The sequence below is a fragment of the Ciconia boyciana genome, chromosome 35 (genome assembly GCF_034638445.1).
Source record: "Ciconia boyciana chromosome 35, ASM3463844v1, whole genome shotgun sequence".
Taxonomy (NCBI): domain Eukaryota; kingdom Metazoa; phylum Chordata; class Aves; order Ciconiiformes; family Ciconiidae; genus Ciconia; species Ciconia boyciana.
The window spans coordinates 360,755-381,687 of record NC_132968.1 but is presented as its reverse complement, the minus strand read 5'-3'; the positions used below and the strand labels follow the sequence as shown (position 1 = coordinate 381,687).

General features: G+C 52.0%; 1 protein-coding gene across 1 annotated transcript; it reads right to left on the bottom strand.

Annotated features, from left to right (window-relative positions):
- Window positions 1-13,864: 13,864 nt before the first annotated feature.
- Window positions 13,865-17,250, bottom strand: LOC140645581 (olfactory receptor 14A16-like). The gene is made up of 2 exons (XM_072849044.1): window positions 16,334-17,250; window positions 13,865-13,940 (listed from the first exon to the last, which is right to left on the bottom strand). The coding sequence occupies exons 1-2, from the start codon at window positions 17,248-17,250 to the stop codon at window positions 13,865-13,867; spliced, it is 993 nt and encodes a 330-aa protein (XP_072705145.1).
- Window positions 17,251-20,933: the final 3,683 nt, after the last annotated feature.

Here is a 20,933-nt window from a genome sequence, read left to right as displayed (position 1 = left end):
CGCATGTCTCCTCCCTGTCAGTGCTCACAGAACCCACTCCAGCCCCTGTGCTCCCATCTCTTCCCTGCAGCTTCTCCAGAAGTGCAAGGACTAAAAAAGCAGGTGAAAAACCCTGATGAAACTTGAAAGGTGATGCTGGTGCTATCTGTAGCCTCCAGAGTTGGAAACTGAAAACACAGATTCAGGAAAGTTCCTTAACTTTACAGTAATGCCTGCTTTTACCTTCCAGTTGAAAACTCCCCTGCGCAATGTGCCACTGCCCACTCAGCCAACCAAGAGGAGAAAACTCAAAGGGCAGACACCTTTCTGTTCAGGTAACCCCTGCCTTGATGTCTGTCTTGAAGAGTCCTGAGGGTGATGTGGAGCTGTGAGCAGCCCTGACCTACGCAGCACCGTCTCGACAGCAGAGGGACCGTGCTCTGACAGGGGCTGCTCCTTCCACCCACAGCTTCTCCCTGCAACACCGTTGGGAGCTCCCAGGAAGGCTGAGTGCTGGCCCTAGGAGGCAGCAGAGTCCCTGCCCCAGTGCACAGCCCCCAGGGTTGCAGGAACCCTGCTCTGAAGGACAGCCCTGGGCACCCTTGGCTGCACACACACATTCACAGCCCTGCAGCTGTCCCTGGGAGAAGGCAGCTGTCATGCCCTGTCCCTCTGATGGCGCAGCAGGGAAGCCCTGCTGTGCAGCATGTCCTCCTCTACACTAGAGAAACTGTGGAAGTCCTCCTGACTGTGGGCTGTGCCAGCTTTTAGAGATCCTTCCACAAACTGCAGATACATTGCCTTTCATGCAGGTACTTACCACGTAGAGGGCTGTGAAGATTTCTCCCCCAGCGAGCTCTCAACTTTCCTCACAGCCCAGTCTGCCTTTAAGCTCTCTCTGCCCTGCTCCTCTCCCCTCGGTGTCTGCAGGCAGTGCCCTCAGCCCTGCTGTGCTTTGTAGAGCTGCTGCTCCTGGGCAGAGCTGTCTCTCTGCAGCTCTGCCCACTTGCCATGAGCTCCCTCTGTGCCAGGAGCCTGGCCCAGCTCAGCAGCAGAGGACCGGCCCAAGGCACCACTTTCTCTGTCCCCTCTGGGCTCCCTTGATTTGTGGCTGGGGCTCCAGGGGCACCTACTGTGGAACAAGCTGAAGGAATCACTGATGTTCTCATTCCCTCTCCCAGCTGGGAGAGACGGTTCTTTCCAGCAGGGTCCTTTCTCCTATCAGGAAAAGAGCCGGGCATGAGACTCACCTTTCCATGTCCCATCATTAGCAGCATATGCAGACAGTGGCGGAGAGGAATCTCCTTCACCCTGGTGAGGGAAAGGTTTCAGCTAAGCCAGTCGAGGCATCTCATCCGGGGTCTGTAGTCCTGGGGCTAGAAAGGGCCTCAGCTCTCTCCCATGCCTGCCACAAACCTTCAGCAGATGGGATTCCTCTTCCTCAGTTCATGTGTGCATTTCTATGATTTTAGAAAATAGGCATCTGCATGTGAGCTACTTGTCTCGGCTCCCATGCAAATCAATGGAGATGGAGGCCAGGAGTGAGCTTCTCAGATGCGTACACCTGGTGACACTGGAAGTGTCAGAGGTGGTCCAAGATAAGTGCAGGTAATGGCAAACTCTAACGGAGCGGTTCATAGAGAAGGAACAGCATGTGGGGGCATCACCTTGGAGGCTGGTGGGGGATTCCTTTGGCCAGCACCAGATGCCTGCATTTAGGAAAACTAAGCTTTTCCCTACTCATGATGGTCAGGACAGCCTATCAAGGTAGTCAGCTGGTCAAATGGACTCATGTGCCATCGGGATATCTCAGTCCTTTTTAAAAATTTTATTTCTCCATCAGCTGCATATACTAGATTGCCATCGACTGTAATTGCAGTTGTCTCATGGACATCCCTACAGTGCCTGACTAAATCCAAGGCAGCTACTCAATGGCCGAACACAGGCCTGTAGTGCTACATAAGATGCCAGGGCTGCACAGCACAACTGCATGTGGCTGGTCAGGACAGCACAGGACCTACAGGAGAGGCATCCCTGTCCAGAGAGGGCGGGTGACTGGCACCGCAGATGGCATCTCAGACAGAGTCAGGTTCTTTTGTTCAGCCACTCTCTCGGCATGTAGTAAAGCAAGGTCTGACCCACCTCCACCCAAGACAGAGAGGAGTCAATGAGGAGAGGTGCTCTGCTGGATCTCCTCTTCACCCACAAGGAAGGGCTCGTTGGGGATGTGAAGGTGAAAAGAAAGCCTTGGCTGCAGTGGCCATGAGATGGCGGAGTTCAGGTTCCCAAAGGCAGAGAGGAGGGTGAAAAGCAAGCTCACAGCCCTGGACTTCAGGGGAGTAGACTTTGGCCTCTTCAAAGATCTGCTTGGAAGTGTCCTGTGGGATAAGGCCCCAGAGGGAAGGGGCTGGGGCCATGAAAGCTGGTTAATATTCAAAGATCACCTCCTCCAAGCACAAGAGAGCTCCATCCCAATGAATACGAAGTGAAACAAAAATGCCAGGAGGCCTGTGTGGATGAACAAGGAGCTCCTGGCCAAACTCTAATACAAAGAGGAAGCTTACAGACCGTGGAAACAAAGACAGGTAACCTGGGAGAAATACAGAAACATTGTCCGAGCATCATGGGATGACCTTAGGAAAGCTAAAGCCCAAATGGAATGAAATCTGGCCAGGGATGTCAAAGACAGCACAAAGGGCTTCTGTAAGTACCCGGGAGACAAAAGGCAGGCTAGGGAAAATGTGGGCCCATTGCTCAACGAGACGGGGGGCCTGGTTACACAGGACATGGAAAAGGCTGAGACACTGAAGGCCGCCTTTGCCTCAGTCTTTCCTAGCAAGAGTGGCCTTCAGGAATGCCAGGTCCCAGAGACCAGGGGGAATTCTGGAGCAAGGAAGACCTGCCTTTGGTGGAAAAGGATCAGGTCAGGGAATACTTCAGCAAACTGGACATAGGTAAGTCCATGGGCCCTGATGGCATGCACCCACAAGTGCTGAGGAAACTGTCTGATGTCATTGTGAGGCTACTCTTGATAATCTTGGATCCATTGTAGTGGAAGAAGTGCCCGAAGCATGCACTAAAGCACATGGTACTCCTATCTTCAAGACAGGCAAGAAGGAGGACCCAGGGAACTACAGGACGGTCAGCCTCAGCTCAATCCCTGGGACAGCGATGGAGCAGCTATCACTGGAGAAAGATGGAGAAAACATTTCCAGGCACACGAACGACAACAAATCATCAGGAGGAGTCAGCACGCGTTCACCAAGGGGAAGTCATGCTTGACCAACTTGATAAACTTCTGCGCCAAAATGACTGGCCTGGTAGTTGAGGGGAGAGCAGGGGCTATTGTCCACCTGGACTTCCGTAAGATCTTTGACACAGTCTCCCATAAGATCCTCATAGAGAAGCTGTTGATGTACTGGCTGGATGTGCAGACAGCGGGCCGGACCTAAAACTGGCTGAGTAGCTGGGCCCAGAGGTTGGTGAGCAGCATTGCAAAGTCAAGCTGGAGGCCAGTACCTAGAGGTGTGCCCCAGGGACTCTCAAAGGAGGGTCCAGTCCTGTTTAACATTTTCACTAATGATCTGGATGATGAGGAAGCGTGTACCTCAGCAAGTTTGCAGATGACACCAAGCTGGGCAGAGTGGCTAATATGGCAGATGGTCATGCTGCCATCCAGAGGGACCTTGACAGGCTGGAGAAATGGGCTGGCAGGGACCTCATGAAGTTTGACAAGGACAAGTGATATGCCCTGCCCCAGGGAGGGAAAACCCCTTGCACCCAAATATGCTGGGGGCCACCCAGCTGGAAAGCAGCTCACTAGAATAGGCCCTGGGGGTCCTGGTGGGCAGCAGGTTGACTATCAACCAGCACCATGTCCTTGCTGCAAAAAAGGCAAATGGTATCCTGGGCTGCATCAGGCAAATTACTGCCAGCAGGTCAAGGGAGTGCTGTGTCCTGTCCACACCTGGAGTGCTGTGTCCAGTTCTGGGTTCTGCAGTACAAGAGAGGCATGGGCATAATGTAGAGAGTCCAGCAAAGGGCCACAAAGTTGATGAAGGGACTGGAGCATCTCACCTATGAGAAAAGGCTGAGAGAGCTGAGACGGTTTAGCCTGGAGAAGAGAAGGCTCAGAGGGGATCTTAATAATGTCTATAAATACCTGAAAGGAGGGTGCAAAGACGATGCAGCCTCCTTTCAGTGGTGCCCAGTGACAGGAAAAGAGACAATGGGCACAAACTGAAACACAGGAGGTACCCTTTGAACATCAGGAAACACTTTTTCACTGTGAGGGTGACTAAGCACTGGCACAGGTTGGCCAGGGAAGTTGAGGGGTCTCCATCCCTTAGAGAGATTCAAATGCTGTCTGGACATGGTCCTGGAAAACCAGCTCTAGGTGGCCCTGCTTGAGCATGGAGCTTGGAACAGATGAACTCCAGAGGTCCATTCCAACCTCATCCATTCTGTGATTCTGAGGAACAAGAACAGGAGGAGGAGGAGGTGGAGGAACAATTGGAGGAAAACCAACAGGACGATAAAAAATAATAAAAGATAAAAAATACAGGAGAAGTTAGAGAATGAGAAAAAAGTAGTGGAGGAGAAAGAGAAGAGGATGAGTAGCAACATGAAGAACAAGAGAAAGAGGAGGCTGAGAGTGAGAAGCAGGAGGAGAAAGAGAAACAGGAAGAGGAAAAGGAGGAAGAAGAAAACCACAAACAAGAGGAAGAGGAGGAGAAGGAGGAAAAACAGATGGTGGAAGAGGAGGGTGATCAGAAGGAAGAAAAGGAGAAATCGTGGCAGGATTAAAAAGAAGAACAGGAGGAGAAGAAAAAGAGCAACGAAGATAAAGTTGAGAAGGATTAAAAGGAGGAGTAAAAGGAGGAGAAGGAGGTGGACAAACAAGAACAGCGACAGCAGAAGTATAAAGAGAAGGAAGAGGAGGAAGGAGAAGGAACAGGACCAGGAAGAATATGAAGGAGGAGGAGAAAAAAAGAGAAGAATGGAGAGGAAAAAAAAAAAGAAAGAAAGAAAGAAAAATAAGAGGAGGAGGAACAACAACAGGAAAACCATAAACAACCAGAAGAGGAGGAGGAAGTCTCTAAGCAAGAGGAAAAGGAGGAGGAGGAACAACATCAGTAACGTGAACAGGAGAAGGAAGAGGAAAACAGAAGGAGAAGAAGGTGAAGTAAGCAACAGGAAGAGAAGGCAAAAGGAAGAGGACAGGAGTAAGAAACAATAAGAAGAGGAGGAGAAGGAAATAGGAAGAGGAAGAAAATGAGGAGGATGTAGCAGGAGGAGAAGGAAGAGAAAGAGGAGAAGGCAACAGAAAGAGGAGGCAACAGGAGAAGGAGGAAGAAGAGCAGGAGGAGGGAAAAAAAGACAAGAGGTGGCAACAGGAGGAGGAGGAGGACATAAAGGCAACATGAGGAACAGGAGGCAACAGGAGTTAACAGGAGGAAAAGGAGGAGAAGGAAGAGGAGGCAACAAGAGGGAGAGGCAACAAGAGTCAAGTGGAGGCAACAGGAAGCAACACGAGGTAACAGGAGGACCATCCAAACAGGAGGCAAGAGGTGGCAACAGGAAAGGGGGGAGGCAACAAGAGGAAACAGGAGGCAAAAGGAAGAGGAGAAAGAGGAGGAGGAGGAGGAGAAGGCAACAGGAGGTTCAGGAGGATGATGAGAACAGGCCAAAGGAAGAGGATGGAACAGGAAGCAAGAGGAAGCAACAAGAGACAAGAAGAGGAGGAAGAGGAGGAAGAGGAAACAAGAAGAGGAAGAGGAAGAGGAGGAATGGAAGCAATCCGAGATAGAACAGGAGGAGGAGGAGGCAACAGGAGGAGAAGGGGGAGGAAGAGGAGAAGGCAACAGGAGGCAAAAGGAGGCAACAGGAAGAGGAGGAGGAAGAGAAAGCACAGGAGGAGGAGGCAACAAGGGGAGGAGAATGGGGTAAGAGATGGAAGAGCAGGAGGAGGAAGAGGAGGAGGAAGAAGAAGAAAGAGGAGGGTGAGAAGGCAACAGGAGGCAGGAGGAGTGAACATGAAGAGGAGGAAGAGGAAGAGGTGGCAACAGGACGCAACAGGAGACAACAGGAGGCGGATGAAGCAACAGGAGGCAACAGGAGGCAAGTGGAGGCGGGGGCAACCAGAGGCAGCAATAAGAGTAGGAAACAGGAGGCCACAGGAGTCAAGAAAGGGCAACAGGAGAGAACAGGAGGAGGAGGACACAGGAGATCAGGATGCAACAATAGGAGGAGGATGTAACAGAAGGAAACAGGAGACGAAGAAAGAGGAGGAAAAGGAGGACACAAGGAGTAACAGGAGGCAAGAGGAGGAGAACAAGGAATAGGATGCAAGAGGAAGAAACAGGAGCCAAAATGAGGAGGAAGTCACAGGAGGTAACAGAAGAAACAGGAGCCAACATGAGTAGGAGGAAAAGTCAGCAAGAGGGAACCAGAGGCAAGAGGAAGAGGAAGAGGAAACAGGAGTCCACACGAGGGAATAGGAGGAGGAGGCAAAGAGAGGAGGAGGAGGGAAAAGGAGCAGGAGGCAACAGGAGGAAACAGGAGGCGACAGGAGGAGGAGGGGGCAAGAGAGGGCAAGAGGAGGAGGAAAAAGAGGAGGCAAGAGGAGGCAAGAGGAAAAAAGAGGAGAAGGAGGAGGAGGAGTCAAGAGGTGGAGGAGGCAACAGGATGCAAAAGGAAGAGGAGGAACAAGAGACAGCAGCAGGCAACAAGAGGGAACAGCAGGAGGAGGAGGAGGCAACAAAGGGCAACAGGACAATGATGAGGAGGAGGCAACAGAAGGAAACAGGAGGAGACGATAACAGGAAGCAACAGGAGGAGGAGGCAACAGAAGGACAGGACACAAGAGAACGAGGAATCAACAAGTGGCAAGAGAAACCAAAAGGAGGATGTGGATGAGGAGGCAAGAGGAGGAAACTAGTCAACGGGAGGCAAGAGGAGGAGGAAGAGGAGAAGGAGAGAAGAGGATGCAAATAGAGTAGGAGGAAACAGAAGACAGTAAGAGGCAACAAGAGGAGGCATAAACAGGACGAAAGAGGAGGACGAGGGAAATGGAGGCAACAGCAGGATGAGGAAAAGGAGGCAAGAGGAGGAAAGAGGAACCAAGAGGAGGGAGATCAGGAGGAGGCAACAGGAGGCAACAGGAGGAGGAGAAAGAGGCAAGAGGAGGCAATGAGAGGTGAAGGGAGAGCCAACAAGAGGAAACAGGAAGCAACTTGAGGGAGAGGCAACAGGAGGAATCAGGAGGAGACAACTGGAGGCAACAGGAGGCAAAAGCAGGCAACAGGAGAAGAAGGAAACAGAAGAAACCAGGAGGCATTAAAAGGAGGAGGAGGAAGAGACAACAGGAGGCAACAAGAAGAAGGGGAGGAGAAGGCAACAGGAGGCAACACGAGGCAAAAGGAGGAGGAGGAAGAGAAGGAGGAAAGAGGAGGAGGCGGCAAAAGGAGGAAACAGGACACCAGAGATGGAGACAACAGGAGGCAACAGGAGGATGAGGAAACAGGAGGAGGAGGTGAAGAAGCAACAGGAGGCAACAGGAGGCAACAGGAGGCAACAAGAAGAGGCTAGAGGAGTTTAGCTGGACGATCAGGTCCAGATGTCATTGGTGGTATATAGTCTTCCTGGCAACCAGTCACTAGCGACATCCCTGAGTGACCAGCACTTGGGCTGACACTGTTGAAGATCTTTATTATCTCCCTGTATGACGGGATGGAGCTCACCTTCAGCTTCTTTGTGGATGATGGCAATGTGGGGGGGAGACTTTTACCTACCTCATCTACTTCACCCTGCCTTGAACGGGAGAGTTGGACAAGACAATGTTCAAGTCTCTTCCAACCTGAGTCACTCTGTCATGCAATGAGTCCTTCCCTTGGAGAGTTCACTGAAGACAGAATAGGCAGAGGAAGGAGAAAAGACAGAGAGGCAGAAGTAGAGACATCAAATGTGCCAATATAAGTACAGTCGTTCTACTGAGCAATGTTTCTCCATTTTAAACATTGATAACAAAATTTCCTGTGGTAAGTGTCTGCATAAAGCTATTTCCATAGAGCAAGAGGGCATAATCAGCTTGCTAATACAGACCCTTGGTGCTGTTAATAAAAAACTATGAAAAAAAAAGTCATTAAAAAACTAGCAATGCTGGAAACAAAGAGTTTTTCAGCTATTATATTGAGCTGTTTTATGCTGAAGTTTTTACAAGTTTTTCTGAAAATCTACATTCAGGGCTTGATTCAGTGATCCACACAGAGGTGGCCACTGCCCTGGGGTAGCTGAAGCACCCATGTGTCCTGAGATATATGGGAGCACTGCTGGAGCATGAGCTGGTAGGCAGGCAGAGTACCTTAGGGGTGGCGGAGGGCATCACCTGCCTCCAGCACTGCTGGGCAGGCTGAGCAAGAACCTCTCCAGCACAGCAGCACATTGTGTCCCCTTGGATGCTGGCTGTGAGGTCACTTCTGACCAGCCAGCAGTGGGGAGACAGGTACTCTGAGGTCTTGAAAGCCATTACAATGCTGTCCCCAACAAGATGAGAGATTTGGGGAGGTCAGGGGTAGCTGGGACAAGATTTGGGGGAGGGAGGAGAGGTTTGGCCAACAGAGAGGAAAGATTTTGAAGAGGAAAGATGTGTTCGGGTAATTTTGATGCTAATGTGACACTGACTGTGAAAACACTCACGTTGGGCATCTACCCTGTTTCTAACCAGTAACCTTAAGCCCTAACCCTACCCCTAAATGGCACCCTTCACCCTGACACGAATCCACTACTCTAATCCCTAACCTCAAACCGGACCTCTAAACCAAAGCCCCAAACCATAAACTCCTACTCTTACCCTATTCCTCACTCAAATTCCTAGCCTTTAGCCCAAACATTAAACTGCTAGCCTTGACCCTAGCCCTCTCACCAGCCCTACACACAATCCTAGCCCACCAAGCGAGATCATACCCTCACACTAACTAGACACGCTCAGCAGAACACCAAACCCTCCCCCTAAGCCCAACAGGGACAAGGTCTTTGCCCTCTTAGCTATGGCAGTTGCCTCTGCTACCGAGGCCTACCAGGAGAAACTGTCTTTGGAGGCTCTGGATTTTGTTTCTTCCTCGCCTCTTCTTGGGGAGGCCAGGAAGTGTTGCACAGTTTTTTGACACTTGGCATTGCTCATCCTCACATCCCCCTGCCCCCAGGAAGAGCCCTGAGCCACTCGTGAGGGACACGATCTGCCTTCCCAGGGCCTCGGGGTCAGGGCTTGGCCTTGCTGCTTCATAAAACAAACCAAGGCTTTTCTCAGCATTACAGCCCCCTGCAGGTTGCCTTTGCCTACCTGCAATCACAGCCTCCAGTTATCTGCTCTAACGAGTCCTTGGGGAGGCTTTGTCAGTAATGGCCCTCAGTGGGGCCAATCAATGCTTCAAGGTTTTTCTTCTGGCTTTGACTTCTTGAGAGGTTTGTTCAGTCTCCTCTCAGTATCTGAGCTTCACAGACCCAGGGACAAATATACCATGGGGCTCATTAAAATACAGAAAGCTTTAATGAGCTAGTTGTCTTCCTGTAATTTTCTTGACGTCTCCAAGACTTGTACAGCTAATTGGAAACATTTCATAGGGTAGTTTAAGAGGAAGATTTCAAAGTGTGCCAAATAAAAAATATTTTTTTTAATGTGGTATTTTATTAAATTCAGATTAAAGAAGAGGTGATAGCAGCATTCTCCAATTGATATTGATGCAGAGTGTCTCCTCAGGAAGTCTGGACAGGCAGGAAAAGCAGCCCCTTGAGGTCTGACACTGCATGGACAACCTTGCTCCTCACCTCCCCAGCCTCACCATTTCTGTCATTGGCCACCTGGGACTTGCTTCACTTTGCCTTACCTCAGACTTCACTGACCTCCGGGAGCTGAATGTTACAGCTCCATGGCACCATCTCCCACCTGATCTCCTTAGAGATCCGGATGCACACAGGCACAGAAGGAATTTTCCTCTTTGCAAGCAAAGAAAAGTAAAGCATGATGAAGTTTCATGAACAATAAAACACACTCCTCAACCATATGCTAAGTACAAGCTGCCTCTCATGAGGTTGACTTTCTACAAGGCATAATCTTATGAGAAATGTTGTAGATGGATAGATACAAAAAGGGAGATATAAACATAATTAAAGAGTTGGTTCTTAAAGCGGACAATTAGACTACTGAAAGAAAGGAAAGTTTTTAGTCCCTGAACCTCAAAGCAGCAGCATAGCTGAGAGGTATCTGAATGAACAAAGAGTAAGGCAAGGAGAAAGCTGGGGAATCATGGCAAGGGCCTTTGTCGAGGCAGTCTGCATCTGAAAAGATGACTTTAGAAATGGTCTTTGTGTCAGGGCAGGTGAAAGTCTATGAAAGATGAGAGAAATGGAATACACCGTATAACAGGCAGAATAGCGGTAATGAAGTTATAGGGGAAGATTGATATTTCTGTGGAATGTGCCTTTGGAAAGGCCAAGGGATTGGTAGATGTCTCTTGTGAGTGAGGACAAGCCTATGTTGCACCCGCCTTTGAAAGAGGCCAAAAGTGCACCCCAGGGAACCACAGGCTGTACAAGCTCAGTTTGGTGAGGAGTGTGCCATCAGCTGGAGTCCTCTTGGGTGACATGTCTGGGACCCTGAAAGAGAAGCATGTTTCACAAGCAGTCGGCATGGACTTCCAAAGGGTCAATCATGCCTCGTCAACTTGCTTGCCTTCATCACGAAGTAACTGCCTTTGTGCGTGAGTGGAGAACAGTGGATGTTGTTCACCTCAGCTTAAGCAAGATTTGTGGCATGGTCTCCCCAATATTCTTGTACCCAAGTTAGGGCATTATAGCCTGGACGGGTCAACAAACGGCTGGGTAAAACACCAGTTGGACGATGAGGCTGAGAGAGCAGTGGTGAAGGGGTCATAGCCTACCTGAAGACCACTGGCACATCCTGGGGCATTGTGGGGCAGCACAAGGGACACTCCTGGGCCCTGTGCAGTTTAACATGTGTGTCCATGACCCAGAGGAGGAAACGCTCACCACATTTGTCAATGACACTACACTGAAAGGACCATTCCTGTGCCTTAAGAATGTCATTCAGGAGAAACGAGACAGGCAGGAGGACTGTCCTGCCAGGAACTTCATGAACTAGAAGAAGAACAAAGGCCAGATCCTGCACCTGGTATAGACTAACGGCTTGCAGTGGCAGGGGCTGGGGACTGCCTGGCCAGGGACCAGCTCTGCATAAAAGGCCCTGGTGGAGCTGGGGAACAGAGGGCAAAACAGGATCCAGCAGTGATCTACACAACCCAGTGTGACCTGGTAACAAAGGCAGCCAGCAGTGTCCTGGAGTGTATAAAGAGAAGCCTCACCAAAAGTGTGAGGGAAGACATCGTCTGCCCCTGCTCATCACTCATTACACCACCTGGACACTCCTGTGTCCACTTCTGGGCCCCCAGTTCAAGTGTACTGGGTCTGGCTGGGATGGTGTTAACTTCCTTCGTAGCAGCCCCTATGGTGCTATGTGTTTGCATTTGTGCCTCAAACAGCGTTGATAACACACCAGTGTTTTGGCTGTTGCTGAGCAGTGGTTGCAGAGTGTCAAGGTCTTCTCTGTTTCACACTCTGCTCCCTCCCAGTGAGTAGGCTGGGAGCGGGCAAGGAGTTTGCAGGGGGCACAGCCCAGAAAGCTGACCCCAACTGACCAAAGGGATGTTCCATACCAGATGATGTCATGCTCAGCAAGAAGAGCCAGGGCAGAGGAAGAAGGAGGTGGTTTTTGTCATTCAAGGTGTCTGTTAAAGGGAGGCTGGCTGGGCATCAGTCTGCCTGTGAGAGGTGGTGAGTGATTGCCCATGCGTTGCCTGTTGGTTTTGGTTTATGTTTGGTTCTATCTTTTTCTTTTGCCTGTTAAACTGTTTTTATCTCAACCCACAAGCTGCACAGCAACTCATGCAGCAGCACTGGTAGGGACCTGACCGGCTAAGGAGTTCCCTGCGGAGAAGGGCCTGGGCACCGTAGCGGATGCCATAGGAGCCAGTGGGTCTCACAATTCCAAAGGAGAATAAAGAGGTGCGGGTCCTGAGGAGGTCTAGCAAGATGGACCTAGGGACATAAACTATGAGGTGTGAGGAGAGTCTGAGGGAAGTGGGCCTCGTTAGAGCCTGCTTAAGTGGAGGCACAGGACAACCTAATGAGAGCCTACAGCTACCTGGAGAGATGATGGAGCCAAGCTCGCTTCTGCAGTGGCCAATGAGATGACAGAGGCAACAGCCACAAACTGCCTCTTGGGAGCTCTAGGCTGAGCCTTAGGAAAAATATAAGGGCCTAGGAGAAGCATTGCTGTGATCTCCACCTTTGGAGCGCTTCAGGTTTCAGCTCCACAAAGTTGCAGCCAGCCTGGAGGCTGGACTAGAAAGCCCCAGCAGTCTCTTCCCCACCAACCCTTGCATGAGCCTGTGCCTTGCAATGTGCCCTCCAAGAAGAGACTAAGCTGGAGGTGAGGGTTCCTACATTACAGGACAATTCAGGGTAAAAGGGAGCTCAGGAAGTCTCGAGTCCCACCCAGCTCCAAGCAAGGCCAGCTCTGGGCTCAGAACAGGTAGCGTAGTAAATGTCAGCATTTGCAGAGGGAGTTTACACATGAACCAGGCATCTAAGCCAGCTTTACAGAAATGGGGATGAGGCATTTGACCAGCTCCCTGAACACAGCTGTCACTATGCCATGCCTCCTGAGATTCCTGGGAACATCCACCTTCTTGTGCAGAAGAGTATGATTCTTCTGCAAGTTTCCTGGCACATCTCCAGAGCAGGGGTGCTTTAGGCTGTAAATAGAATTGAAAACAGCCTCTGGCTTGGGTACTATCAAATTAATTACTGAAAGAGAGGGAGATGGAGGGATCTCAGGGCTTCCAGGTTCCTGCTGAAGATTTCAGCCTCTGAGAAAGGAGCTCAAAATAAGAGTTTTGAAGTAATATAGTCTTTTGATCTTTTCACTTGTGAAGGATCTGCTCCCCACATTAATCCACTGGCACCCAGAAAGCTCACCTGCTTTTCCTTCTTCTCCTCCCTAAACATGACCAAGTGATGGGAAGAAAGGAAGCAGAAGACCCTAGGCCTCTGTGAATCACCTGGGGTGATTCACAGATTCTCTGTGAATCACTTGGAGGGCCACAGTGTCATTTCATTGTACACCCCATAAAGAACCAAGCTGGGAAGTGAGACTGCAAGCCCCAATCAACAGGGTTCATGGACAGGCAAGGCTGTGCCTATGGCTGGTCTGGAAACCAGTACACCTACAGCATAGCTCAAGCTGGGGCTGAAGCTCAGGCTTGGGCTTCAATGGTCCCCTGGGCCCATGGACAGAGTTGTGGGTCCAGGCCCCACGTTAGGCTGGTCGGGTCCATGAAGGCCTAGGGATGCTCTCAGGGCCCTGACACTGCCCCCATGGGATCCCACCTGCAGTGCGCTCCAGAGGCCAACTTCTCATGCCCTGAACTCCAGGCTCTGTGCTCTGCTACCCTCCTTCCCCACCTCCCTGGAGACTTGGGAGACCAGCATTTCACGGTCACTACAGCCAAGGCTGACACTGGTATTCACATGCCTGACCAGCTCTTCCTCTTTTGGGAGTGCCAGGTCCAGGTGAGCAGAAGACTGAAGGGACTCTTTGGCAGCTCTGCTAAGAACGTTTCCACAAACAGCACAAGAAACCTCCTGGAAGGTTTGCATCCTGCTGTCTCCCTTGACCACTGAATACCGAGGAAATGGAGTCCCCCAGAAGAGCCAGGTCCTGTGATCCACTGATTTCCTCAGATCATTTAATTGAGACATTGTTCATTTCTCACCCTGACTGTATGACCTGTAAATGGCTGGGATGGAGTTAATGTTCTTCATAGCAGCCCACAGGGTGATGTGCTTTAGATTTGTTACGAACACAGCACTGATAACGCAACAGTGTTTTGGCTATTGCTGCACAGTCCTTGCAGAGCATGAAGGCTTTCTCTTTTTCCCACTCTGCCCCTGCAGCAAGTAGGCTGGGGGTACACAAGAAGTTGGCAGGGGCACAGCTGCGATAGCTAGCCTATAATGTCCAAAGGGATATTCCATTGTAAATGATGGAAGGCTCACCAAAAAAAAAAAACAAAAAACCCAAACTCAACGGAAGAAGGAAAAAGGGGAGATAGTTGTGATCAAGGCATTTGTCTTCCCAAGGCCTGCTTTCCTGGAAATGGCTAAACATCTGCCTGCCGATGGGACGTAGTGCATGAATTCCTCATTTTGCTTTGCTTGTAGACACAGCTTTTGCTTCACCTATTAAAATGTCTTTGTCTTGACCCATGAGTTTTCTTGCTTTTGCACTTCCAATTCCCTCACCCGACCTACTGGGGGTGGTGGGGGTAGGGGAGAGTGAGCAAACGACTTTGTGGGTGCTTAGCTGCTGGCTGGGGTCAAACCAAACCGAACACCTACCACAGTGCCAACATTTCTGGCCTCTTAACCCACACACACCTTGACCAATGAGCTTTTCTGATTTATTTTCTCCCCTTGTCCTGTTGAGCTGGGGGAGTGAGTGAGCGGCTGGGTGGCTGTCTGGCTGCTGGTCAACGTTAACCCACCACAGGACCACCCCAGGACTGCTGCACCCAGTATGGGGCTTCCCAGCACGATACAGACCCTGACAGACTGGAGCAAGTCCTGCAAAGGCCAGAAGGATGGTTGGGGCCTGGAGCACGTTATGGACAAGGAGAGGCAGAGAGAGCTGGGGTTTTGAGAAATCCCTCAGAGTCAAACACTGGGGCAAGGACCCAGGCCAGCTGGTGGGATCTGAATCACTGGATAGTTTCAGTATTTGTCAAGACAAGGCCATGAGCACCTGCTCTAGCTGGAGCTGTCTGAGAATGGGCTTGGCTGAGAGAGCAGCTGTGGCAAGAGCTCTGGGACTTGGTGTGTAAAGAGTGTCAGTAGGAAACTGGTTTCCTCTTTATTAATCATGGCTGTGGAGTTGGGGATCACTGAGCCTCGGAGGAGGACGGAGGTGACCGTACAGCAAAGGTCCCTTCTCAGGGCTGGGGTGTATGGCCAGAGATGGAAACGGCTGGTGTGTGGGACCGGTCTGGGACAATTTTCCTATGGGCAGCTTCCCCGGGGTGTGCAGGGAGCATGGCACAGACCGAGCCCCTCTCTTCTGCACCTTTGGTGCCTTGCTTCCTTCATTTTGTCACCTGGCTCTGCCTTGTGAGCACCCTGCTGTGTGCCCTTCTCCTGCACACTCACACAGCTTAGCTCTACACTGGTGTTTCCTCTTCCAGGACTTTTCCAGCCCAGCCCCAGCTCCAGCTCTCCACACCTCCCCTGGCCCCATGGCAGTGCCCACCACAGGGGGCTGCAGCACTCTGGGCACTCAGCCACAGCTCCGGCTGCTCTGAAGGGCACAGCAGCTCCTGGAGGTCAGACAGGGGGGTCAGCCTCCCCATCAGCCCCAGGGCTGCTGCTGTCCAAAAGGGCAAGAGGAAACAGAGGCCAGTCAATCTCTAGCTCTGCTGCATTCATATTGTAGGTTGTCCCTAACCCCAACTGCATTTGCACCCTTCTCTTGCCCCACCAGCCCCTCTCCCTAGGACAGCACAAGAGTCCTGGCCCTGGGGCTCCTCAGGCACCTGCCGCATCTCTCCAGTCTCCCTTTGCCATGCCCACTGGGTCCACACTGACTCCCATGGCACTGCAGAGTCCTTCTTTGTGCATACCTTGATTTCGTGCTTTGCTTTTGGGGTGTTTGAGGGTGTTTCACTTTGTGTGCCTCCATTCACTCCCACCCCAGGGCATGTCATGAATCCTCGTCCTCTCCTGACCACTCCAAATTTATTTCCATAAAGACGGCTATATGCCATGAGTCCTGACATATGTGAAGCAGCCTGAGGAGGGAATGGGGAGCTCATGCACCATCTTACACCAACAAGAGAGCCTTTTAAACCAGAACTTCTGGTCCAGTGGAACCCAATGGTACTGTGAGCTAAACCCACAAAACAGGGAGAACATAAGGAGAAAAGACTTTTTAAAAGACCAATTCCTTCGATATTTTAGTGGCAGCCACTTGGGAGGAAGAGCCCAACCTTCAGGCACTGCACCCAGGAGATCCCCTTTTATTGAAGAGCTGCTCTTAGACAGGTCACAGCTGACACAATGTGGTGCTAGGGTCAGACCCAACAGGTAAAGCTGCAAGACTAGAAGTAACAACCTAGAAAATTATATGTAAGTAGAATTCTTTCAGGGAAAAAAGCAGACTGCTGGCCTTAGAGAAGCTCTGGGAAATGTGAAGAGCTGGGAGGCAGGCTGTTGTCAGTGACGCTATGTCCATTGGGTCAGTTTCCATAGGGCATCCTTGAGCTCCTTGTTCCTCATGCTGTAGATGACGGGGTTGACTGCTGCAGGCACCACCGAGTACAGAACTGACACCACCAGGTCCAGGGATGGGGAGGAGATGGAGGGGGGCTTCAGGTAGGCAACCATGCCAGTGCTGATAAACAGAGAGACTATGGCCAGGTGAGGGAGGCACGTAGAAAAGGCTTTGTGCCGTCCCTGCTCAGAGGGGATCTTCAGCACGGCCCTCAAGATCTGAGCATAGGACACGACAATGAACACAAAACACCCAAATGCAAAACAGAAACTAGCCACAAGAAGCCCAGCTTCCCTGAGGTAGGTGTCAGAGCAGGAGAGCTTGAGGATCTGGGGGACTTCACAGAAGAACTGCTCCACGGCATTGCCCTTGCAGAGTGGTAGTGAAAATGTATTGGCAGTGTGCAGCACAGCATAGAGGAAACCACTGCCCCAGGCAGCTGCTGCCATGTGGACACAAGCTCTGCTGCCCACGAGGGTCTCATAGTGCAAGGGTTTGCAGATGGCAATGTAGCGGTCGTAGGCCATGACAGTGAGAAGAAAATACTCAGCTGATATAAAAAAGAAAAAGAAAAAGACCTGGGCCACACAGCCTTGGTAGGAGATGGCCCTGGTGTCCCACAGGGAATTGGCCATGGCTTTGGGGACAGTGGTGGAGATGGAGCCCAGGTCGAGGACAGAGAGGTTGAGAAGGAAGAAGTACATGGGGGTGTGGAGGTGGTGGTCACAGGCTACGGTGGTGATGATGAGACCGTTGCCCAGGAGGGCAGCCAGGTAGATGCCCAGGAAGAGCCAGAAGTGCAGGAGCTGCAGCTCCCGTGTGTCTGCGAATGCCAGGAGGAGAAACTTGGTTATGGAGCTGCTGTTGGACATTTGCTTCCTCTGGGTATGGGGGCCTGTCCAAGGAGGAAAAGGCAGTGAAGAGTTAGGACACACAACTCTCAGCAAATCCTGCTCCATTTCTCACAGAAACACCCCCCGCCAGCCTCTCTCTCTCCTTCCAGAAAGACCTTCATGCAGCTGCCTGGCTGCAACTCTCTTTTCTGCTGGCTGAGGGCCCAATGGGGAGCAGGGGATTCTGCTGTGGGCACCAGAGGAGTCAGTCCTGCTGTGCACCAACAGGCAGAGAGAAACCAGGAGTGATCTCTGTTTAAATCCACGCAAGAAATCAATGCCATTTCACAATTGTCCCTCCCAACTCACCTGACTGCAGAGGAGAGCTGTGGGGGTTTGGTTTGGTTTCTTTTGTTCCTGTTCCTTGTCCCACCTGAGGGGGTTTGTGGAAGGCAGGCATCCTTGGCCTTTCTGCTACACTACAAGTGCTACCCTGAGAGCCCTGGCAGGCAAAGGGCTGGACCCTTAGTGCATAGGGAGGAGAGACGGTCTGTCCCTCAGTCTTGCTCTCAGCTGCCCTTGGCTCAAACCTCTCTGAGCCACAGGATGCTCACACTCAGCTCTTGCCCTGAAAGGAAACTGGATACTGGAAAGGAAACTGGATAAGCCACTTGCAAAATGCAGACGATCTCCACAGTCCCCTCCCCAGGGAAGGGCTGTGAGCTTCTGGATGCCCTGAAGATGGGGTGTCCTGAACAGAGAGCCAGCTTTATCCCCACCCTATGGACTGCATTGCCCAGACCCCCCCAGGCTAGAAGAGGCCTTGGGCACCTTGCTCCCATGGACACAGCTGCATGGCAAGACCTGCAGGGGCAGTTGCTGAGCTGCTGCTGCAAAGCCCATCCCTAGAGAGCCTGAAAACAGCAGCAGCAGGGGCAGGTGGAGAAAGCAGGAGAAATACCCCAGGGCTTCTGCCAAGTGAGGCAAGGCCAGGGAGGGAGAGATGGGCACTCAGGAGAGTCTCCTCTGCTGGAGCTCAGGCTGCAGAGGAGGCAGCTCCTGCCCTGGACCCCAGCGCCTTGAGGGCAGAGGCTCTGCTGGGTGGGAGAGGAGACTGACAGACTTGGTAGGGGAAAAACATGTTCAGTGAAGGGCTGACAGGGAGATGCCCAATTCCCCCCTCCCAGCCTTTGCTGTCAGCACTTTGCTCTCACTCCCGCTCTGTGTCTCTGCTGCCTGGATCTGTCCCTGCCAGGAGCTGCTTCTCTGTCCCCATGTCTGCTACCTATCAGTGCCCACAGACCAAATCCCACCCGCTCTGTGCTCAGGTCTGCCCTGCAGAGCCCTCCTGGCAGCAGGACACTGCCCAGGAGCATCTCAGAGAAGGAGCAGGTCAGATGAACCACGAGGATTCCACACAAGTGATGGGGCTTTCATTAGGCAAAGGAACTGGTGAGGGGACTGAATCAGCTTCCTCACAGACCTACTGACCTCTCAGTCTAATGCTGTAGAGGTCTCAGTCTCTTGTGCAAACCTCACAGCTCCATTGCTATGTTCCCCCACAAACTCAGCAGGAAACAGAAAGCACAGGCTTCAGAAAGCACCTTTCCTTCCACATAGCACCTGCCTTGAGGTGCTTCTTGAAAATCTGCCTCTGGCAATGTCCTGAAGTGATGTGGAGCTGTGAGCAGCCCTGACCCACGCAGCAGCCTCTCCACAGCAGAGGGACCGTGCCCTGACGGGGGCCGCTCCTTCCACCCACACCTTCTCCCTGCAGCGCTGTGCGGAGCCACCCGGGCAGGCTGAGTGCTGGCCCTGGCAAGTGTCAGAGTCCCTGCCCTGGCACACAGCCCCCTGGGCGCAGGGACCCTGCTCTGAAGGTCAGCCCTGGGCAGCCCTGCCTGCACACCCGGCTTCACACCCCTGCAGCCATCCCCGGGAGAAGGCAACTGTCATTACCTGTCCCTCTGACAGTGCAGCAGGGAAGCCCTGCTCGGGAGCAGGTCCTACTCCTCTACGTTGGAGAGAGATCTCTGTAGGCTGTGACAGATTTATCACACCCCTCCAGGAAGATCATGTCCATTGCCGTGCAGCGAGAGACTTACGGTGGAGAGGCTGTGAAGATTGCTCCTCCAGTGAGCTCTCAGCCATCCACCCAGCCCAGACCGCCTTTAACCTCTCTCTGCCCTGCTTGTCTCCACTCAGTGCCTGCAGGCAGTGCCCTCAGCCCTGCGGTGCTTTGCAGAGGAGCTGCTCCTGGGCAGAGCTGTCTCTCTGCAGCTCTTCCTGCTTGCCATGCACTCCCTGCATCCCAGGAGCCTGGAACAGCTCAACAGCAGAGGACCAGCCCAAGGTGTTGTAATGACCTCTCTGGTGGGTTTGGGGCCAAGTCCATGAAGCTCAGACACTGAGAAGAAGATGAGGAAACCTCTGAAGAAGTCGAATGCAAACTGCAAAGTTTCTTTGAGCCTTAATGGGTCCCACTGAGGGACATTACTGACAAAGCCTCCCTGGGGACTGGTTAGAGCAGAAAGCTGGAGGCAGAGATGACAGGCAAAGGAAATGTAAAGGTGGCTCTGATGCTGAGTAAACCTTAATGTGTCCCATTAAGGCAAAGGACCAAGCCCTGACCCCATTAACCAACTGACCCCCAGCCCCTGGGAAGGGAGATCTTGTCCCTCACACGGTGCTCAGGGCTCTTCCTGGGGCCGTGTGATGTGGGGATGTGTGATGCCAAGGGCAGGACTCTGCTGCGACACCTCCCAGGCTCCTGGATGTGGACAAGGAGGCAATGAGGCCCTAATGCTAAAAGGATAAGGTGTCTCCTCAGAGGCATCAGTGGCAGAGACAACAGCCATTGCCAACGGCAGAAAGAGCTCCTCTCTGTTGGGGGCTTTCAGCCTTTCTACATCCCGCTGTCATCTCCCCCACAGGCTGTCCTATGGTGTTGCATCCCCTCTGCCTCTTTCCCTGCAGGCTGTAGGCACCCACCCTGCTACTGCACCTTGCTCTCACCTCAGCATCTTCCTGCCTTTACTGGAATCTCTCCAGCCTCCCTGGCTCTTCCTTAAAACACAAAGCCTGGGGCTGACCCAGGGTGACCTGTTGCACAACAGCACTGCCCTTGGAGTGACATTTCTTTCTCCTCATGTCCACTCTGGATGTCCCAAGCTGCACTTTGTGGCATTATTTCTTTCTCATGCTGTTTCCCACTACAAAGAACAGCTCTGCCATCTCTGAAAGCAACCTTCAAGCACTCTCAGGCTACTCCCATATTGTCCAGAGCCTCCCCAGCTCTGGGCCAAAGAAGCCCATGTCCTTCAACCATCCCACACAGGTCATGTGCACCAAACACCACCTTGGCAGACCTCCTCTGCACACTCTCCAATTCCTCCCTACTTCTGCAAAATGGGGAGCCCCACACTGAGACACACCTCTGTGTGTGTGGCCACACCAGTGCTGAGACAAGAGGGGTGAGAACTCAAGTTGTCTGTGTGGCCAATGCTCCTCCTAATGCAGCCCTGTATGCAGCTGGCCTTGTTCATGGTGAGCATGCACCACTGGCTCAGATGTCGTCCCTTGTAGTGTCCAGACCCTTCTCCTCAGGGTTCCTGCTCAGCTGGTGAGGACCCAGCCTGTCCTGATGGATGGGGTTATTCTCCCCTCCCTGCAGGACTGGCCACTACTCGTTTCACAACTTCAAGAGGTTTCTGTTGCCTCCG

Bases quoted from the DNA above. Each gene is read 5' to 3' on its own strand.
- LOC140645581 (XM_072849044.1), bottom strand. From the start codon at position 17,250: ATGTCCAACAGCAGCTCCATAACCAAGTTTCTCCTCCTGGCATTCGCA. The intron at 13,941-16,333 runs ATAGCGTCACTG...AATAGCCAAAAC, and splicing joins TGGAAACTGACCCAATGGAC to ACTGTTGCGTTATCAGTGCT.